The sequence below is a fragment of the Verticillium nonalfalfae genome, assembly GCF_003724135.2.
Source record: "Verticillium nonalfalfae strain VnAa140/NRRL 66861 chromosome Unknown scaffold_6, whole genome shotgun sequence".
In the NCBI taxonomy this organism is placed as follows: Eukaryota; Fungi; Ascomycota; class Sordariomycetes; order Glomerellales; family Plectosphaerellaceae; genus Verticillium; species Verticillium nonalfalfae.
The window spans coordinates 23,160-44,269 of NW_021167231.1; the positions used below are offsets into that span (position 1 = coordinate 23,160).

Below are 21,110 nucleotides of genomic sequence, written 5' to 3' on the forward strand. Positions count from 1 at the left end.
ACGTTTGCATCAAGGTACAAACTGTAACGTCGATGTCTCTTGAGCCTTGTTGGCCCAGGCTTGTGAGAGACCAGCACATATGCTCGACGGGTATCTACCTGAGCAAAACAAGCCAAAGAAAAAAGCCAGAGGAACGTGGTGCCAGGAGAGGGTTGGCTCCAGTGACTGCCTGGATATACTGCTCATGAATAAGGTAGGGACCTCGAGAAGCGAACTAGGATGTCTCTCCCTGCCTTGATGGTACTTGCACGGCACCTACCATCCTGCATGTTTATCGCCTTGAATTTAGCCATTCTGTACAAACAAGCGCACAGACGCCAAACGGCAGGCACGATCAACAGAGGAACTTGGCAGGCACTACCTAGGTATCCACCCAAATCAATCTCACTCGGAGCTTCTTCTCGTTCCACAAATACACCCGATTGCTTCACCACCGCGAGACACCAGAACCCATCTCTGAGCATCATTGTCGGCCTCAACTGTGGCATACCTTGCCGCCCGCGCAACGCCCGATGATTTACAGACCCTGACCATCCTTCGACCGCAAACGCTGACGCCTTGCGGCCAACCGACGACCCATGACGACATGGCGGAGAATGACCTGACTGCGCAGCTACGCGCGGGTCTGGGCACCGCAATAGCTGAATTGAATCCCGAGCTTCAGGACGCTCCAAAGCGCGTCATTCGCGGCGAAATCACCGTTTTCTGGCCCTACAGCCCTTTGCGAGATGTCATAGCCTTCATCCTTGCGGAACCCGACTTCCGACTGCGCCGCGATCGTGGCACTGTTCGAATCGAATTCACAGGTGCTAGCGCGAAGGCTGTCGCGGACCTTGGTCTTGGAGGCGGTGATGAGGTGACACTTAGTCTCGATGGAGCTGTATGGGACGCGCGGGATACTCGTATGCCTGCTATCGGCACTCCGTTGGAATGGCAGCTTCGTTTCAATCACAAGCTGTTGGCGCTAGTAGGCTGGCACCTCCCCTGGCCAACAACTCGTTTCGATCAAGTAGCTGACATCAACAGGTCGCGCGCGTCGCCCATGAAGACACGAAGCTCCTCAATATCGATCTACCCCTTGACAAAGCACAACAGCCCGATAAGTCAGACGTAGCCGCTCTGGCAGCCGCCATTCAAGATCACGGCCCAGAAGGGTCGATAACGCCGCCCCGTGATCCAACCCCAGAGACGACACTTCGAACAAAACGTCCTGCAGAAGGCATCTTGGAGCCAGGAGAGTTCGCCTCGCCAGCCTTCCTCAAGCGGGCGCGCATTTCATATGGCTCACTCTTCGAGGGCGGCCCGGATCCGTTCGACGACAGAGGCGATGTTCAAGGCAAGGGGCGGAAAACCCCCAAAGCTGGTCGATTTAGTAGCGCATGGAGATATGCAAGCCGATCGCCGACCCCGGATGTTGAAGAAGCCGAGGAGGTCACAAGCGATGACCCGACCAACGATGGTCCGACGGAAACGCCTTCAAAACAGGTGTCCATGGTTGATGGGGGTTGCCAAACCGATGAACTGGGGGTTTCTCCTCCACACCATGTCGATGTGACGGCCGAGCCTCGTATTCACGGACTTGGGGCTTTCGACACCCCTAGCAAGGTACCAGCAGACGCTCACCTCGCAATCCCTTCGTCCGTCCTGCAAGCCGGGCCGGGGGTATCCCCAGCATTGGGTGACCGATTTGCTCCCCTGCATCAGCCCGACTTTGCTACTGTACAGCCGTCGTTCAACACCAGCGAATTTGGTCAGCCGCAACCAGACCAGCAATATGTGCAGGACATCGAGCACTCTTCGAATGGGATCTTCGCTGCTCAAGAACACTACAGCATGGACATGGATGCATTCCCTGACCCACCAACCGCCCACTCTACGCAGTCGCACCATGATTATCCTCCGATCGAAGAGGAAGCAGATTCGCATTTCGCCTCGCAGGTGGCTTCGTATCCTCCCTTGACCCAAAGACAAACGCCCCCGGCTGGGGATCCTTTACATGGCTCGCCACACCACACGGTGTTCGTCGACCGAATTGTTGAACCGCAGCAGCCACCTTGGGGATTTGATGCTACCTCGACATCTTACCCTGATCCTTTGGGAGAGGCGCATACCGCTGACGTAATTGATGTTCCATCAAGCCCTGTGGCCCGTCCCAACCTGCATTTTGTAAATGGCTTGGAAGAGGTAGGCCACGATCAAGGGGACGAGGATGCCAGCGCAGACCCCGAAGACGATATACATATTCATGATCAGGATGGTCCGGAGGAGGTGTTCGGCGCCCCGACTTTCAGTGAGAGGGATTTTGAGCCGTCTAATATTCAATCTTATGCGACCTCTCGCAGTAGGTCTGCATCTCCAGGGCGTGGCAATGATGATGATGAAGAAGGAGAAGAAGAAGAAGAAGGTGAAATGGACGCCGGAGGAGATTACGACATTACGCAATATCGAAACCAAAGCAATGTCCAGGACGACGACGAGGGTTCAGACTTGGAATCTGACTTTGGACAGGAAGAGGAGGAAGAGATCTACAATCCTCGCGACTCGGAGATTGAAGAGGAGCAGCTTGATGAAGATGATGAGGAGGAACTCGAAGGGGACGATGACGATGGGGCATTCGAAGACTACTCTGAAGCTGAATCCCCTACAGCTCTAGCGCCCGCCATACCAAATGGTCCGCCAGAAGTGATTGATCTTTTGTCGGACTCTGACGATGATGACAGCTCTCCAGTTCAGCCAGCAGCAGTCAAATCTGATTATCCGTCTGTACCGCAATATGACGGTTCCGCGGATGAAATGGATAGTCCGTCTGGCGAGGAAGTGGTTGATCGCCGTGACTCTTCCGAAGACGGCACTTCTGGTCTTGGCAGCGAGGCTGCATCAGAACACGACGAATCGGAGGTAGAGAGCGAAGCTGAGGACGAAGAGGACCTGAGCAGCCCGTTACTTGTGGAAGTGCCCGAAGATGTACGGGAACCGACCGACGATCCAGCTGCATCATCGCCTCTCCTAGAAGATGATTTGGAGTCGATGAGCCCGATCAAGCCACTTCAGGTATCGAGTCAGATACCTGAAAATGAGAGCATCGCCCTTGATAGAGCTGAGGCAGAAACGGACCAACTCGATGCGGAGCTGGAAAAGGAGATGCAACAGACTGTTCAACAAACTGTCCAAGAAGATGTACCCCAAGCCTTGGAGGTCAGGTCATCGGAGATCCTGATCGCTGAGAAGACTACACTTGTAGAGGAGCTTGGGCAGGGCTTGTATCCAAAACCCGACGAAGAAATGTTGGATACCACTCCAGACGAAGCTCTCTCCACTACGGCACCGACGACTGCCCAAGATGACGACACAGAAATGGTGGGCCAAGTTTCTTCCCCCATGAACTTTGCTCCGTCCTCTCCCATGAGAGACACCACGAGGGGAGAAGAGGGACAGCTGGAACCGACACCAGATAATGCGACTGTCGAAGTGCGCCCCGTCTCCCCTACCAGCGCGATACCGGGTCCACCTGATGCCCCTCAGGAACTTGAATATCCAGAAACAGTTCCGGCTCTTCCCCCACAAGTTGACGCACTTGGCCCCAATCCGCACACAGATGCTATTCCCCATGCGTCGGACGTTGATCGCAAATCTTCGCAGCCGCCTGAACATGGTGAGCAGCGTGTGTTGCCGCCAAAGACCAGCTCTAGCGTGACTAGTGAACCTCCTCAGCAAGACATGCCTCTAGACGCAAGAGGTAGTGCCGAAGTCGAATTCGAAGAGGAGCCCTCGGATTCTATGAATGGACACGTGCGCTCAGCCGATGCAACAAACCCAGAACCTTCGCTGCCAGACGTGCCAGACGTGGCGGAGACAGTCCCAGAGGATGATGAGAAGGAGGATGTTGTTATGGAGGACAGGTTTTCTGGAGATGCCGAGTCGCCCAAGGTCTCTCATACGTATGAAGGGAATGGACTGGATACCCCCATGGAGGATGCAAATGCTCAACTCCTTACGCCTCATGACACTCAGCAGCAAGAAGTCGAAAAGGAAGGAGAAACTGTAGAGGTAGCCGAGGTGCTATCAGGACCAGTCATGCCATCCGTGGTTGTGACAAAGCCTGGAGCAAATGACGAGACTCCTCATGACCAGCAGCAGCAGGGTCCCGAGACGCCTCATCCGTCAACCGAAGACTCGACACAGAGCGCCAAGGCAAGTTCGCCAGCGACAACTGGGCATCGGCCCGAGACCAGATCACAAACGGGCCATCTACCGCCAGACATGGAACGTGCGCCAACAGCTACAGCGCCAGACGAAGAAGCTCATCTTGAGGTGGACCAGGAACAAACGCTTGTCAAAAGTGTTGGCCATCGTCCAGAAACAAGATCACAATCGAGGCCTCAATCACTGGAGCCCAAGGCAGCGTCACCTCAGCCGACTACAGTATCTAGTCCTTCTGGCCAAGAGAATGACGTTGAAGACACGCCGGCCACAAAGACACGCTCGCAACGACAGCGGAGTCAAAGCAAGACAAAGGCCGACGAAGTCGAAGAAGGCGATCCCAGTATCAAGCTGGCGCGAGCATCGGCAACGAACAAGCACAAGGCTGATCAGAGCGATGACCCGAGCGTCAGGCTCGCTCGAGGTTCCATTGCCAGTAGGCGGTCGACCAGGCTATCCGACTGGCAGCCGACGCCCGACACAGTTCGGGTCACTCGAGCGGCGTGCCACAACCTGCAGAAGGAGGCGACCCCCGAGGCGGAGGAGGACTCAAGCGTGCAGCTGGCGAAAGCTGCGCTCAACTCGCCGTCCCGTGCCGCCAAGGAGAGAGCCGAAGATCATTCTCCGGCTGCCATCAAGCTCAAGCTCAACCGCTCGCTGCGATCAGACGTGCCGGACTGCATCTCGCTCAAGGTGTTTCGCCAGCAGCCCCCGGGCAAGACGGTCGACATTTTGGCGATTGCGACAGCGGAACCACCCGGCGCTAAGCGTGCCAAAGGTGGACCGAAAGGCATGATGCTGGCCTTCAGCGTGGCAGACCACTCCATCGTGCCGACGCAGCCCGTGCTAGTGCATATTTTCCGGGTGCAAAAGTCGGCACTGCCCATTGTGCATCAAGGCGACGCCGTGCTCCTTCGGCAGTTCAACGTGACCAACATCCAGGGAAAACTCGGCCTCCGATCCACGGACGCGTCGAGCTGGGCCGTCTTCGAGGGCGGGCCGGACGACGAGCGGCCCCCGCAGATCATGGGTCCACCCATGGAGCTCTCGGCGGGCGACAAGGATTTTGCCGTGCTCATCAAGAAGTGGTATCACAGCATCGAAGACGCTCCCAAGGCACGCTGGAGCAAAGCCGGCGAGAAGGCATTGGGCGCGGGGGAGGAAAGCAAGTAGCGGAGGCCCTCTCCGGGACTTGGCCGAGATGATCCGACGCGTTGGATCGATCATGTAAAATTTACTGTATGGTTAACAACGGGGGCGGTGGGAAACTCTCACCATTTGGTCATGTTCCATTCGGAATGGTAACGAGGGCAGTGCAGTGTAGTCATCAGCCAGGGGCAGAAAGTCAGTCATAGGTCAAGCACCTTCACGAAGAGATAAGAAACCACCGCCATTGTTGGAATAGGAAAACACCCAATCCTACCCGCATCGTGACATCCCGGCTCGTTCCCCACCCCCTTGCCCGCGAAATGGGGCGAAGACGCAAAGTTTACGACGAGAAAAAAATTATAGAGGGGGCGTGTGCATTGCACTATCGAGCTATCGCGTCCCGTCATGTTCTTTCTATGCGCTCTGCTTGTTTGTTTGGCCTTGTGTTGCGTCTTGCCTGTCCCGAGCCCCTTTCTCCCCCTCCATCCACCTAGGTAGCGGGGTGCGTGCCACACGGCCTCGCCAAGGCCTGGAGAACCCCGTGGAGAACGGGAGAGCTGGATCGGCGTCCAGGGGGGTCGCAGGCCGAGGTGCGACAGCTTTGGCAGCGACGTTCGGCCGGGGGGGGGGGGGGGGGGGGATCGTATACATTGACTTACAATTGAAGGACGGCGGGGCAGACGAGACGAGGACGGTGGATGCCGAGGCGATGAAAGCCAGGGGCGGGGCCAAGGCAAGGCAGGCGGGTTGATGATTGGGTCTCTCTCCATGCCTGGGGTGGAGGCTCTGGACGCTGGCGGGGTGAGAAGGAGGAGGAGCGTGGGCGCGGGTGCGTCTGTTCAGCGGACGCTAGATGTAGGAAGGAGCATCGATGGATTAGACGCGCGCCGCACGGCTGCTGCTGGTGCGCTGGGGGATGGATGAGCGGTTCGTTCTGCTCAGGCTGGTGGAGGATGGTCGGTCAGGGTCAAGGGTGGGTCAAGGTCGAGACTCGGTAGCGGGACGCAAGTTTCCACCTGGCCCCATTGCACCTTTGCCTTACTTCGGAATGCATGTCCGAGTGCGTGTCTCGTCGCCGAGGGGGCGTGCTCGGCGCTCCGAGGGGGCCCCACCTATTAAGTCCGAAAAGGGGCGTGTTATTTTGTAGGGAGCGGAGGGCTCACCGAGCTTGGTTTACCTGAGCGGAACGCAGATTTTGGGACCGGGGGGGGGGGGCGGTCTAGTTTTCGATTGAGGGTTTACAATACGGTGACCGTGGTGCAGGGTGTTTGCATAGGCATGACATCGTAGACTTTCGAACTTGAAGTTCTTTACCTGAGATGCACCTCAGAACTTGTTGACTGGGTTGCGGGACGGGTTGAACAGCATGGTGCTTGACCGAAAGATGAGGTCACTTATATGTACACGTGCTTGTCTAGCTCATATCGGTGGACAGGTGCAACGTTCGGGGGGATTGGGGATTGGGGATTGGGGAGGGGAATCGTGGTCTCGCGACGTTGCCAAGAAAAGCTGGGGGAGCGTTCTTTTGATGGGTGATCTGGGGAAAAAGGGCCGGAGATCTGCCCTCGTTGGAACAGGAGGGGGATGAATCAAAGGAACAACAACCGGCAGTCGCAGGTGACAGGCGGCACGGGTTACAAGCACACTACTGCCAATGGTACGGTGAGCCCGTTCTAGTAAGGGGGTTGGACGAGCATATGCCCTGATACGGCGGACAAGTCTGGACTCGTGAGGCTCAAGTGGTCGATATCTCCCCGCGACGCATGGTTCAGACTGGTTTGGCATTCGTCATACCAAGAGGAGCCGGGATCGAGTCACCGACCGGGGCAAGGGAGGACAGGGCGCAGCATGGAACACGGAGGGCGTGGCTTTAGGGAGCATGTCTGCCGCTGTGTACATGTATTCTGCTGTGGGTGTGTTTGTGTTTGGCAGGTCTTGTCTCTATGGTCATGCTGCTGTCCCGTTGTCAATTTCCGTGCAACCAGTTCGCATCTTCTGCAGCATGTCAGGCACGCCATGAGCACGTAAGGAGGACGTCGTGTTTTCTTTCGTCTCCCCCCCTGCTCAAGCGCCCCCCAAGAGCTTTGATGGTTATTGGTGGTACGTTGGACGAGCCCGGAGCTGAGGTCAGCACACACAGAGAGAGCGTGTTTGGGCCGTGTAAACGAAACTCCGATGCGACAAACGGAAGTCCATTTCCATCTCTCCTCCCGTAATAGTCTTTCTCCGGGCGATGACTCGGCCTGAGCCACCACCACGATGGCCAGCCTCGAGCTTGAGGGAAGAAGCCCAATCTTATCGCCTCTCTGGCGAGGATCTGCTCCAAACGAAACGCCAGACAGGGTCAACGATGATGATGGCGCCTGCCGTGACAATCACACCCTGACACACCGCATGGCACTTGCAAAGCACGTCGCTGGGGGAGAAAGTGTGGATATACGCTGGGAATACCACCCCACGGTATCAGCCCGGCGAGAGAGACGGGCAGCACAGCGAGCGCCATCCAGAGCAGCCAGCCAGCGGGCTCGAAATTGTAATGAGGGCATCGCGGCGTCTCCACTCGCGGCCCAGAGAAAGTCGCAATGCGAGAAGCCTGGGCGGGCTCCTCCCGACTCTCGCCGATGGGGAGGGACGGGGGGCGTGATTGGGCGTCGGGGCTAGGGGCTGCCTCTTTCGGACCAAGGGGCGGGCCTGCGGGACCTCGAGGGGCACAGGAGCTATGTGCGTGTGTGCCTTCTTGTTGGAGGATGAACTGGGCCAGGAGGGGCAGTCCGCATTTTACAAACGCGATCGAGATTTTGGAGGGGAAATGGGGGGACTCAAATCCCGTGGGAGGGGAGGGAGAGGATCCCGTGGGTGACTTCCGTGGGAAGGCCAATGAACCGCCATTCTCTGTGCGTAGAGGCCTTGTCATGATCTGACCCAAGAATTTTGTCTTGTCGTCACACTGTGACATCGAGTCTGATCTGTCAGAAGAGCGAAGATGAATGGACGAATGGGAGCATGTCTCGATCGCTTAATTGGCCCTTCAAGTCGATGACACACCGTGATGGTTTTCGAGGTCTGGTCGGGCTTAACGACGACCGCTCGAGCGAGGGCGCCAGGGCGTGGAGCATCAAGGGGTCCAGCTAGAAAAGAACCCGTTCACTACTTGAGTAGTGCCAGAAAATTCCTTAGGAGCCCTCGTGATCGCGGTGTGTTTTTTCGTAGAAGTGGCCGACCAAAAACTCGACGAGGTAAGCCAGCGACACACACCCCTTGACAGAGCCCTTGACTCGTGACGGGGACCGGGGGCCTGTGGGCGGTGATTGGCTGCTCCACACAAACTTGAGAACAGCGACAGGGCCAGCCTTCCTGGATCGGGGCTGGCGCGCGCTGGCACTCGCAGCCTTTTTGCTGCGTGGCTTTGCGTTGCTCTGTGCTTTTGCCGCTTTCCATTGCCAGGACTGGAGCTGCCAGGTGCGGTGAATGCGAGGGCCGTCGCTCGGTGAGAGGTGCCGAGAGGTCGGCTTGGTGCGGCAGAAGATTTCGGGAGTAGGGGGTACGAAGTCTTCTTCGAAGTTCTTCGAAATGGCAATGTGGTTTAGGTAAAACCCACCTGGAAGGCACATATAGTGCCTGTTGTCGTGAGGTCACGATTAGGTACTGGCCGTCTGCAATGTGTCAGCCGCTTTTCTTTCGAGTCATCCGCGTCGTCTCCCCAGGCTGGGTCGGGTGTGCGAAAGGCTGAGGTAGTGCGGATAGTACAGGACGAATGCGGAGGGTTTGGAAAGGCCTGAGGTGCTTTCTCTCGAATTGACTTGGCCTGGCGTCGTCCCCCCACAGACCAGATCCCCCCCCCCCCCCCCCCCACCAAACGGACATTGCATTGTGCAGGACAGTGGTGATCAGCGTTTTGGGGTTTTCTCTTCTCCATATGACCAGAATGCCAGAAATTTGTGGGAATGGCGACGAGGACTGGAGGGTCATGTTGTTGTCAGACATGTGAAAGGCCAACGTCAGACCGTCAGAGGGACCTTCAGGTGACCAGCGTCTGACCCCACGACTCGAGACATCCAGAACGTCAACGGCCAAACAAAAGCACGTCTTCAGCCATCAGAAGAAGTCAGGCGGCAAGTGCCAAAGAGCGGGCCAAAGGGGGCAGGCACCTCCAAGGGTCAAGGGCCAAAGGCCAAGAGCCAAGGAACCTGGAAACAGCACCAACCAAGGCTGAGCAAGTCAATTCCATGTAGTAACCTGCTGAAGAGCGTGGCAGCGACGTCGGTGGATGCACCTTCTGCATCGCAGGAAATCCCTGTCACTCCTGCCCTTTCTCCATCCATCCACCCCCCCAAGACCGATGGAGCCACGACCCACGACCCACGACCCAAACCCCAAAGGTGCCCATTTGCATCCCATGTCGCCCCAGGCCCAGCGTCCCCATGTCCTAAAAGATAGCGTCACGCTTCGCGTCTTGGGTTTCCCCCGGGGGCCCATACTTTCGAGCAGGTCTAGTAAAGACTGTTGAAAGGCTCGTGTGGGTGTGGTCTCCCCTCGTCAATCGTGGGAACTTGAGACGAGAAAGAATATAACCCCGGAGTCGGCCACCCCACATTCCCACACCCTCCCACCTAGCTCTCCTTCTCCTCGTCTTCGCCTCGTCCTTGCACCAGGAGCTCGTGAACTTGATTCATTGTTTGGAATTCAAGATTCTTGAGCATCCCTACTGAAGACTCTCGCTCTCTCTCTCTCTCCTCTCTCCCTCCCTCTGCCATTCCCTGACCGGCGCATTCCTCATCCTTACGCCGCCTCATCTGCCCAGGAGAACACCAGGACCATCCAATGCTGACAAGGATACCAACACGGCCACCCACCCGTTTGCGTCACTCTGGAAGAACAACACCCACGACAACACTCACATTGACGTAGCCTCCCAACACCAACCTCTCTTCCTCTTCGGTCTTTCCGAGCAGGACAGCTATACCTGACAAACCAAGCTTCACCCGAAGCATTGACCTTGTCACCTTTCTCGGCGAACGATTAAATTTCGCCGAACGCACATCCCTCTGGTCGCGCATCAACCGACACCAACTCGCACATTCACAATGAGTTCCGCCGAAGACTCAACACCCAGTCCCGACCTCGACCTCGGCCTCGATATGGATCTCGACTTTGACTCGGCCCAGGAGGCTTCTGCTCTGCAGGCTGTCGCCGACAGCATGGCCGCCGAAAACGCAAACACCACCACTACCACCCACATGGCTTCCTGTGACAACCATGACATGAGCGGCATGGACACCTCCGAGGACAAGCACGACGCTTCCTCGCCATCACCAGCTGCTGAAGATCGCGGCAGCCCCACCCCCAGCCAGAACGGCAAGAAGCGCCCCTCGACGTCGTCCGCAGCCGAAGACCCCAACGCGCCGCCAGCAAAGGTGACAAAGCGAAGGGCGGCGAGGGCCTGCGTGAGCTGCCGCGCGCGCAAAGTGCGATGCGACGTTGTCGAGGGAGCACCTTGCGGAAACTGTCGTTGGGACAATGTTGAGTGCGTTGTGCAAGAGAGCCGGCGTCGCAAGTGAGTGCATTTCAATTTCTTCTTCTTCGTCTTCCTCTTTTTTTTTTTTTTTTGTTTGTGTCTTTCGACTCTCCCCAGCATCGACACAGCCAGTGGCCATGACTACGACGGGATCATTCGATACGCTGTTTGCACTACCCCTCATCAAGCATGCCGAGGCGTTCAGATTCAAAAGCTGTTCTTACAAGGTGGCTTGCCAAGGGCTTCTCGCGATCCATGCCAACTCGGGCATGGCTTGCATGACATGCATCGCTTCTTCCGAGGCTGGTAGCAACGGAGCGAGAAGGGGGAAACAACTGCAGCAATAGGCGCGCTCCAATTCACCTAGATTTGGACATTTCATTTCACTTTTGTTTCTGGCTCATCCGTGGACGAAAAGGGGAGCAATTCGCTGACGTCCCTTACAGAAAAGCACTGCTCACTGCGAGCACGGCGGTTGCGGTAGCCGAGGCTCAGCTGCGGGCGAAGGGGAGCGAAGGACTGCACCACCAATTACATCAGCAGCACCCGCATCACCATGCACTGCACCAGCACCCCAGCCTCGCCCCTGCGACGGCCAACGTGAACATTCAGAGCAACGCCGAACTGCGACACGCCAGCATTGCATCGGCCGCCTCGATCGGTTCGATGGGCGCGCCAGCTTCAGGCCAGACTGGGGCCGGTGTGGAGGGCGGCCCGCTAAACGGAATTTCCGGCGGTGCCGAGGGGGCCACTGTGTCTCCTGACGGACACGTTCCGCACATGATTTGTGAGTATTCTTTTTTTTTCTCTCCCTTTCCGGGGACCGTGGTTTCCGCAGTTTTGCCCATGTTTTGCCCATGTTTTGCCCCCTTTTACATCATGATTTGCATCATGATCATTTCGGCGCATTTTGGGCTATGGAGAAACTCCGATCGGGCTGTTTCCCCCTTTGGCTGCACCCTGTGCCGGCGCTGGGGCTTCTAGAGCGCGCGGCTTCCCCAATCGAAGGAAGGCCTGATGGGACCACTCCTTGTCTGGCGCGCTGGGGCTCTGGGGCTCTGGGGCTCTGGGGCTTTGGGGCTTTGGGCCCTTAGCCCCCCCTTTGCAAGGAGAGAGGGCCCTTGCAAGGAGAGGGCCCTTGCAAGGAGAAAGGGGACTGGTGGAATGTGGGCTGGGACCGTCGGGCTCTAGCCTCACTCAGCCTCCTACCCGCTAGCCACAGCTCCGACAAGCACGTGCCGTCTGCTTCTGGCGGGGAAATTGGGGTTCTGGGCTTGGAGGCTCCGGGTTTGGGGGTGACAAGTCGGGGGAGTGCTCGATTCGGGGATGCTCCTCCTGCCTCCCTCTCTTTCGACCCCTCTCCACTTTCACATGCCATCCTCCTCGAGTCCGTCCTCGTCATGCCCCTCGTTCTTTTTTTCCATCATGTTACACTAGCCAATCTGTCAGACGCGAACTTGTCAAAGAGGCTGCAGCTGACCACGAGACCCCTGTGGTCGAATTAGATCAACAATCTGCGCTCCGCCAGGATGCCAATGCCAAAGCTACGGCCAACGCCAATGCCCACCTCCTCAGCAAGCTGCAAGCCGCAGCGGCACAAGACACAAACGCCCGTCGTTTGCTGGCCAACCTCCTGACCCGCGCCCAGGCTGTCACCTCATCATCGGCCGCCGCAGCATCGTCATCATCATTCTCATCACAGACTTCCTTTGGCGACCTGCGAACCAGTCAATTCCTCGCCTCGCTCGAGGAGCCAGATCTCCAAGCGCAGCTGCCAGCCTTTGTCAAACCACTGCCCGCCCGCATCGCCTCAGAGGATGTCAAGTACCTCCACACCAAGGGTGCGCTCTCCCTGCCGCCGCTGCCTCTCCAGACCGCCCTCCTCCAGGCGTACGTCGAATACGTTCACCCCTACATGCCCCTGCTCGACCTCCGCGAGTTCCTAGGCGCTGTCAATGCTCGTGATGGCCTGTGCGGTCAGGTCAGCCTGTTCCTCTACCAGGCCATCATGTTTGCGGCCACGGCCTTTGTCGACATGAAGGCCCTGAAAGAGGCAGGCTATTCCACTAGGAAGGCCGCTAGGCGATCGTTCTTCTCCAAGACCAGGGTATGTCCGCGTCTCCCGCACCTCCCCCCCCCCCCACCCTTGACACCCCTGCTCCGTTGCTTGAACCCCCATATTCACATGCTTTTTTTTCTCTCCCTGCCAGCTTCTCTACGACTTCGATTACGAGTCCGATCGCCTCGTCCTCGTCCAAGCTCTGCTGCTCATGACCTACTGGTACGAGACGCCCGATGATCAGAAGGATACTTGGCACTGGATGGGCGTCGCCATCTCCCTCGCCCACACCATTGGCCTCCACCGCAACCCCGCCACGACGAGCATGCCCCTGCGCAAGCAGAAGCTGTGGAAGCGCATCTGGTGGTCCTGCTTTATGCGTGATCGTCTTGTCGCCCTCGGCATGCGCCGTCCCACCCGCATCAAGGATGAGGACTACGACGTGCCCATGCTGACTGAAAACGATTTCGAGATTGAGCTCCTCGCGGAAGAGAACCACGCCGTCCCCGCCGAGTGCACCCTTGTCCGTGACATCGCCATGCAGCAGGAGCTGGCGTCCATGTGTGTCGCCAAGGCCAAGCTGTGCATCTGCATCAGTCACATGCTCAAGGCCCAGTACTCGGTCCTCATTCGCGACAAGATGCGCCCCGACAACACTGTCAACAGCACCATGATGCTGTTTCCCAACAAGAAGCTCGACAATTTCGAGAGTGTCACATCGGTGGACCTCGAGCTCATGGCTTGGGCGGAGGCCCTACCCCAGGCCTGCCAGTATCGGCCCCTGACGCCGCTCGATGTCAAGAACGGTCGCTCGACTCTCGCCGTCCAGCGTACACTGCTGCACATGGTCTACTACACAACCATCTCTGCCTTGCACCGACCGCAGTTCCTCCCCTCCTCTCCGAGCCAGGCACCGACTGCCTCGCGCCAGGTGCAAGAGATGTCTCGCCTGCGCGTTCGTGATGCCGCCATGCACATCACGCGTATGGCCTCGGAGCTACACCATCTACGCCTGGAAAAGTTCCTCCCGACCACCGGTGTGACTGTCATCCTGCCTGCCATGATCATCCACCTTCTCGAGATGAAGAACCCCATTGCGCAGGCTCGTGACCGCGCCAGCCGCGGTTTCAAGCAGTGCATGCGTGTCATGGAGAAGCTGCGCGAAATCTACGCCGCCGCTGACTACGCCACTGGTTTCCTCGATGCCGCCCTCAGCAAGGCTGCCATTGATATTGGTGCCGGCGCCGGGGCTCAGGCTGCCGCCGTGACGCAGCAGAATCTCAAGATGGCCGACCCGTCATTCGGCGCGCAGACGCCCCCGCCCGAGAACGCGCCCTACATGACTTCTTCTGAAGCCCTCTTTGCCAAGCCGAACCAGGTCGCGCAGGCCACGAACAGCACGAACGTGGTGCTTCCGCAGACCATCAACGCGGCGGCCCTCGATCTTTCGGCGTCTCCGCCGTCGACAGACAAGGACCTCGAGTCCTCCCTGGGCGGACTCACCCCGAGCGCGAGCGGAGGATCCGAGGAGCCGGAGCTGTTGGACCTTGATTTCCTTCAGGGCCAGGATGATATTGACTGGAACGCCATGGCGGGCACGGAGCTCGACATGGACCAGTGGCTGCAGTTCCCGCCTGAGGGCGTGAACAACTCTGACGAGGGCCTTGTGGCCAACGTTTTCGGGGAGGAGGGCATGCAGGATGCCATGAACTGGGCAGCTGCCGGGGCTGTTGACGTCAAGGCCGAGATGGCAGCCGCCGCCTGAGGTGGCTGTCTGGTGCGGGGTCTTTCGGCTCGAATACTGTTTTTTTTTCAGTTGCACATTTTCTTTTTCGAGAGTTGGTTTATCTGATTTGCATGTTCATGATATCGGCGTTGGGGGCAGACAAAAAGTCGCCATTGGGGGGGGCCTTCGAGCCTCGGCGTTTAAACAATGGCTGGGCATCTATATATATATACATGGTGTTGTTAGGCACATTTGGTGGATTTTGGAAGGGGCCCGATCTTCATAATGAGACACCATGAACTTGACCACCGACCGAGCGACCTTTTATCATGTTTTGACTCTGGAACCTCGTTCAACAAGTGATGTGCACTGCGAGTGCTGTGGTGGCAGAGGTTGGGTCTTCAACCCAAGGAGTGGTACGACGGACCCACTTAAGGGGTTCACGACGTAGACGACAGCTCTGTCGGTGGTGGCCAATATGGATCAAGTCATTTTCCATACCAGCGGGCTTTATTGTCAATTCCGGTGACTCTGAATGCCGGCTGCCTTGAATTCTGTGTGCTGTATGTGCTGAGAAGGAGTTGGGCTATTCTCATACACCTCACGAGAAGGACTTGGATAGATCATGTGCTGCTGAAGAGTGTGGTTCATTATGGCGAACCTATGAAATCAGATCATCAGGCTATTTCACTTTTACTGGGTACTGCAGACCGAGGGGTGCTGGGTATTTGACAATTTGACATGTTATTCGAGATTTACTACTATATGCACGAAGGACATCAGGCTCATAGCCGTATGCTGCATCTCAAAATCCAATGTTCTAGCTAAGCCTTGACAAGAGCCGGCTCCACGGGCCTTCCTACCTGTTCCTCTGATTGCGACGGTGGATGCAGTTGGGATTGTACATGCTCTGCGACTCCAGCCAGCACGGAATGCAGCCGCCGTGGCTTGTGAAGGGCTCGGCGAAACGGGGGGACGCCTGCAGACGCTGCTGGTCGAGCTTCGGTGGGCCCGGAGCAGCGCATTGGTGAGGCGCCGTCGGGCAGTTGAAGGTCGAACTAGTGGTGGCGTCGGTGTCGGGCCAAGCCGTGTCGAAGGGTCGGGGAGGGTAGGCGAGGGTATCTGGATGGCGGAATGGGATTACCTCGTGCCGACCCCTTGGCTCGTTGTTCCTGGCCTTGGAAGTCATAATGGCGAGATTGCCGTGGAGGCTTTGGCGGGAGTATAGCAAAGTCACACGTTGAGATCGTTTTCTGGCAAGAAGTGATAATCATGCAATTGGTGTTTGTGGTCAACGTCAATTCTGGTGCAGGCTTGAAGTACAAAAAGTGGCGTTTTAAAGACCTGGCCCGCCAAAAGTTTTGTTGCCTGCCAAAAGTTTTGCCGCATGTCAAAAGTTTTGGCAAGTGACAAAACTTTTGCAGCTGGTAGCTCGATGCATGTCACTATAGGTCATATGGCATGGGGGCTATTGCCAGGTCGCATGCCAAGATTTCGAAAGGGCGACCAGTTAGACGGTTCGAAACAATACCGGCAACGTGGCACCGTATATCGCGCGCGAGACCTCAGAAAACCTTCGCCAACAACTCAGAAACGAGCATCCAGCTCACAAGTTGCAACTACTCGTCCCGGCGTTCCTCGCTTCTTTTGCCAACTTTCTGCGGCCCTGACGGCCCATGCAACCTCCTCAAAACCTGTCGACGTCCAGATGTCCAGGGGACGGCACATCCCCCCGCACGAGTGGCAAGACCATAAGGAAGCCATCCAGCATCTCTACTATGAACGACGACTTCCGGTGCAGAGCAAAATACAAGAAACAGACCTCGTCCGTACCATGAAAAAGGACCATCATTTTGACGCAACGTAAGCTCGATGCTCTGAGCCATCATATGCCACTCCCCAAGCAGCTCCTTTAACGCGACTCCAAAAGTGCAGCCCAGTACCACGCCCAGCTCAACAGATGGGGTCGGCAGAAGAACCTTAAGAAAGAGGAGGCAGGCATGATGATAGCCGTCCTTAACTGGCTAAAGGAAAAAAAGGACATGATAGCTAGGCCTGTTATCTCGGGCAAACCATGGGGGAAGGCTAGGCTGAACCGTACGCGGCGACACGTACGCGACGGCATCCCGACAGGGGACGCTCGCCTGATGATACAGCGTAAGTTCGTCTTCCCTCGACCATTTTCTAATACACTGATGACGTCTGAACTCTCAGATTTACCTCGAGAGGTGACTATCGAGGTTCTTGATGAAGATAACATCTGGGTACCGTACAAAGACCAGAACACTATCACGGATGAGAACTTGACACTCCCATCGCCCAAGAAAGACGGGCAGCTCACTGAACCAAGCGATTCGCTGGCGACTGGGCAGCTATACGAAGCAGAAGCCCCTGACCAGGAAGTCCATTGGGGAGGGGGAGGTGGAGGGGGAGGCGGTTCGCTTTCGCCCATTAGTTCGGATACCACATCCATTATGCAATGGCTTATGAGCGATGCTGACGAGGTCTCTCTTCGTCTACTTCATTCTCAGGAATCCAGTCTGAATAGTCGGTTTTCAAAGATGAGCTTGGGTTCGATATCTTGAATATAAACAACTCTTTCCAGGTCCTCCACTGCCCAATCGCATTCTTATTCTTATTTCATCGGCCTAGACTGCTCGACCACAACACTTGAAGATTCCACAGGAACCCATGAAAGTGATGTGACTGTCTGATCGCCACGGCTATGTAGCCTCGGTAGGCTCTATATGCAGCCTGTGGGGCAAACCCAACACGCATACGTCGCTCTGAATGTGACCTGTAAACCGCAGGCCAGGGCTTCTGGGTCAACCCTTGGCAACAATAACAATACTGCTGTACTTAAAACAGGACAGGCTTCACGTTGGAATGAGTTCACACATAGGCACATCATTGTGTTGTGCGATGATTGTACACTCTCAGCACTATTGCCGAAGAGGTGCCAGCCTGATAGTGATTAAGTATCAAGTACACGCCGCATATTTCCAGAGCTGGAGGCTATTTCTCTAGGCTTCTGACAGCCAAGATCAGCACGCAAATTTTGAGGTGATGCCGCTCGACTTTGCTGTCCTGTTTTCTTCTCTGCAGAGGCAAGCGACATATGTGAGAAGTCTATCACGGTCAGACACTCACTACGTACAGCGTAAACGCACCGCGCCAAATCGGAACTATTGGCATAAGTTTCTTTCTACAAGAAATGATATTCAGGCACAAGAGTTGCTCATGACAAGCTGAAGTCGGGGCTGAATGCAATCCCCGCGTTTGTGCAGCATTCCCCACGGCATCCCTCGTGGCCTCGTCGATCCAGCCCGGCCGGCAACCCGCCCTTCACTGATGGAAGCGATCTTCATAACGCCAATCTCGAATCAAGGGCGGGACGAGAGTAGGCCATTGACAAAGGACGTCAATTCAGGGCTCCAGCTAGCGAGAGCGCCAGGCACGGATGAGAGTGCGGCTGAGTTCAGCCTGGAGCTAAGCTTTCCGAAGGCTTGCATAACTCAACCATGCCTGGCTTTAGCTCTCTTTTGCTTCTGGGAGAGCTGTCGGTCCCGAGAGCTTGGGTCGCGATGCATACAGCGAAATGTCGGCTGCAATATTTAGACCTGAGTGGAGAGCTCACAACGAGAAATAGTAGAAATACAGAGAGAATCCCCCTTTGGAAAGTCGTATTTGGCCAGACGCGCACTGCCACAAATACGCAGAAGACATTGACACAGTCACCAAACGATAAGATGGCCAAATTCTCTTTCATTTCATATCTCTTCTTCCTCTTCGCGGCGGTCCTCTGTGCCGGCGTCGAAGCCAGTTACGGCCGCATTCCTACGCGTGTCAAGGAGGGCCAGAGTATCCAGCGCGCCATCAACCGCGCGCAGCCCGGAGACACCATCCTCGTGGGCAAGGGCACATACCGCGAGCAGATCACCATTAGCAAGGATGGCATCCGCCTGATCGGCGACAAAGCCATCCTCCGGCCCCCCGTCACGGCACCCAAGAAGCCCAACGGCTGCGTCGGGCTGGCGGGCGACGGTACGGCGGCGGGCATCTGCATCATCGGACCCAAAGTCAAGCTCGACCCCTTTCCCGGCCAGGAGCACCGCAAGGTGGCGTCCGTTGACAGAGCCGTCCGCGACGTGCGGGTCGAGGGGTTCGAGGTCCGCGACTTCCAAGGCCTCAACATCGCCATTGTTGGCGCCAAGAACACCGAGGTCAAGCACAACACGGTCGTCGACGGCACGGCCTACGGCATCCTGACGGTCGGCTCGGTGGCGACGCGCATCACCGGCAACAAGGTGTCGTCGTCGTCGCTGCTCTTCATCGGTATCTGCATGGACGACAAGTCGGACGTGGCGGTGACCAAGAACACAATCTCCGACTACGGCATCGGCCTCTGCGTGCAGACCAACGGGGCGCGCGTCTCTCACAACACGGTGCGCAACTGCTGCGCCGGCGCCTTTGTCGACCCCGGCATCGACGGCGCCCGCGTCACGGACAACCGCATCAGCGACTCGAACCCGTTCTGCCCGTCGGCCGGCGGCATCTCCATCGCCGGCGCGACCAACACCAAGGTCTCGGGCAACAAGATCTCGGGCATCACCGACAACGGCAAGCCGGAGCTCATTTCCTCGGGCATCGCCATCTTCGACTTCCTCGGCCGCGTGGCCTCGAACAACGTCGTCGTCAACAATGTCCTGAAGAAGAACGACCAGGACCTGCTAGTCGACACTACCGGCACGAACAATAAGGTTGCCAACAACAACTGCGCGACACCCGAGGCTCTCTGCAAGAAGTGAGACGCTGTGCTGGCAAGTCTTTGGGCCTGTGCTGCGCTTCGAGACTGGTGTATAAGCAGAGGGTGTGCTGTCCGCTGTAAGGAACACTACAAGTGTGGCGGCCAGAAAATGAAGGGGGAAAGACTGGCGAGAAAAGGCAGTTCATGGAAATTACTTTTTTCGACTTCACAGTATGAATGAATGAAGTCGAGGACGTATGTGCTTAGTATGCGGTGAGGTTAACAGATACACGAAATCGCCCCGCTTGTGTCGAGGACTTTTTTGCATAATGCGATGGGATTCTGTGTCAATGTTTCCAGAAAGCTGTGACTTGACTGCTGAAAACCATTCAAGAGTCTGGTGCGAGATGACTTGCGTTCTGTACGTTCATGAATATGATCCTCATTTGATGACGGGTTGACAGCTATCAGAGGTGACGCCAACAACATATGCTGAGACTTTTTATAGAGCCTCTACTGTTCGCAGCCAGATTCCAATCTTGAGCTTGAGCATGGCCAAGACGTTAGGTGAGGCCGGAAGAGCGTCCTGATCCACCGAGACGAACGAAGGTCATGCTGGAGTGTTGTATACTTGGCCATCCTGAAGGGCCCAAGACTTGTGGAATGCCACGAGAGTCGGTACTGGACTTTTGGGTTCTTGCCCAAAGGCCATATGTCGCAATATCTTTAAGAAGCTGTCCGGAGAGCACGGCGCCGATAGCTGTTGATGTTGGTCTTGCCATCACTGTCAACTTGGATTGTCTAGCGCTGGAGTAGGAACGAAACATGTCGTAATAGCCTTCAAAATAAATTCGAACGACTCGAGATCTGCACACGTCAGGCTGAGTGCCTTCCACGGATCTGACTCCGCACAAGAACTGGCGAGGACGGAAGTCATAGAGTTTGCATCTCATTGAGAGAGCAAAGCAGATCAAGTGATATCTGCGCACCAGCTTGGCACAGATCGATATGTAATTCGGAGAGGACATGTGCCAGCAATAGCTTTATGCCTGCTCCAAGTTCAAGTTCTTGATGCCCTCCCATGACACTGGAGCCAAGAACACACGGGCAAACTGACCAGGATCAGGCAAAGTCTCAAGCTGTCTGTTGCAGCCCTGACAGATATAGGAGCTGTGCCCTGCCCCGAGGTTGCACGATCGCTGCGGCAGACCTGGCGGGGCCACCGTAGAGTGCGCTGAACTTCCTTAAACCGAGGCGGTTCTCGAGGTAGTTTCAATTGATATAGCTCAGGTCGTTGTACAAGTCGAATGGCGCAACGTCGCTCGACCGTGTCGGCGTGGGGCTCAGAACAAGTTGAAGATGTCATCGAGTATCTCGAATGGCAGCTTGCGGATCGAGGTGGGCTTCAGCGCTGGTGAGACGGCATTGGTCTCTGTTTCCCGCATCCTGGGCTTCCTGTTGCCCATGTTGCAGCTGCGATGCACGTCTGTCGTTCTGCCTGTCCTTTCCCGTGCTCTTCGTCCGAGGATGAGCACCTGATGCAGCTTCTGTGCGTTTCTCTACGTCAAACCCGAGCTACCGCATATTCCTAATCGTTAATTCAAGTCAGTTGTTGTTCGATGGCAAGCACGACATTCGTTGCAGGTGGACATCCGGGATGCACGAGGGTGATTGTGTTCATAGGTGGCCTATTGATTGCTTCATTGATCCCTGG

At 56.5% G+C, this 21,110-nt stretch overlaps 4 protein-coding genes across 4 annotated transcripts; 3 read left to right on the forward strand and 1 right to left on the reverse strand.

Annotated features, from left to right (window-relative positions):
• Nucleotides 1–586: 586 nt before the first annotated feature.
• On the forward strand, nucleotides 587–5,373 carry D7B24_007408 (uncharacterized protein; the record flags this gene model as incomplete). Its single annotated transcript, XM_028641518.1, has 2 exons — nucleotides 587–967; nucleotides 1,027–5,373. 2 exons carry the CDS (start codon nucleotides 587–589, stop codon nucleotides 5,371–5,373), a joined length of 4,728 nt encoding a protein of 1,575 aa, XP_028498643.1.
• A 5,060-nt stretch (nucleotides 5,374–10,433) lies between these two features.
• CTF1BETA (Cutinase transcription factor 1 beta) lies at nucleotides 10,434–14,688 on the forward strand (the record flags this gene model as incomplete). Its single annotated transcript, XM_028641519.1, has 4 exons — nucleotides 10,434–10,903; nucleotides 11,311–11,651; nucleotides 12,370–12,971; nucleotides 13,075–14,688. The coding sequence occupies 4 exons, from the start codon at nucleotides 10,434–10,436 to the stop codon at nucleotides 14,686–14,688; spliced, it is 3,027 nt and encodes a 1,008-aa protein (XP_028498644.1).
• An 820-nt stretch (nucleotides 14,689–15,508) lies between these two features.
• On the reverse strand, nucleotides 15,509–15,838 carry D7B24_007410 (uncharacterized protein; the record flags this gene model as incomplete). The annotated part of the gene is made up of 1 exon (XM_028641520.1): nucleotides 15,509–15,838. One exon carries the CDS (start codon nucleotides 15,836–15,838, stop codon nucleotides 15,509–15,511), a length of 330 nt encoding a protein of 109 aa, XP_028498645.1.
• Nucleotides 15,839–18,398: 2,560 nt separating this feature from the next.
• On the forward strand, nucleotides 18,399–19,457 carry D7B24_007411 (uncharacterized protein; the record flags this gene model as incomplete). The annotated part of the gene is made up of 1 exon (XM_028641521.1): nucleotides 18,399–19,457. One exon carries the CDS (start codon nucleotides 18,399–18,401, stop codon nucleotides 19,455–19,457), a length of 1,059 nt encoding a protein of 352 aa, XP_028498646.1.
• Nucleotides 19,458–21,110: the final 1,653 nt, after the last annotated feature.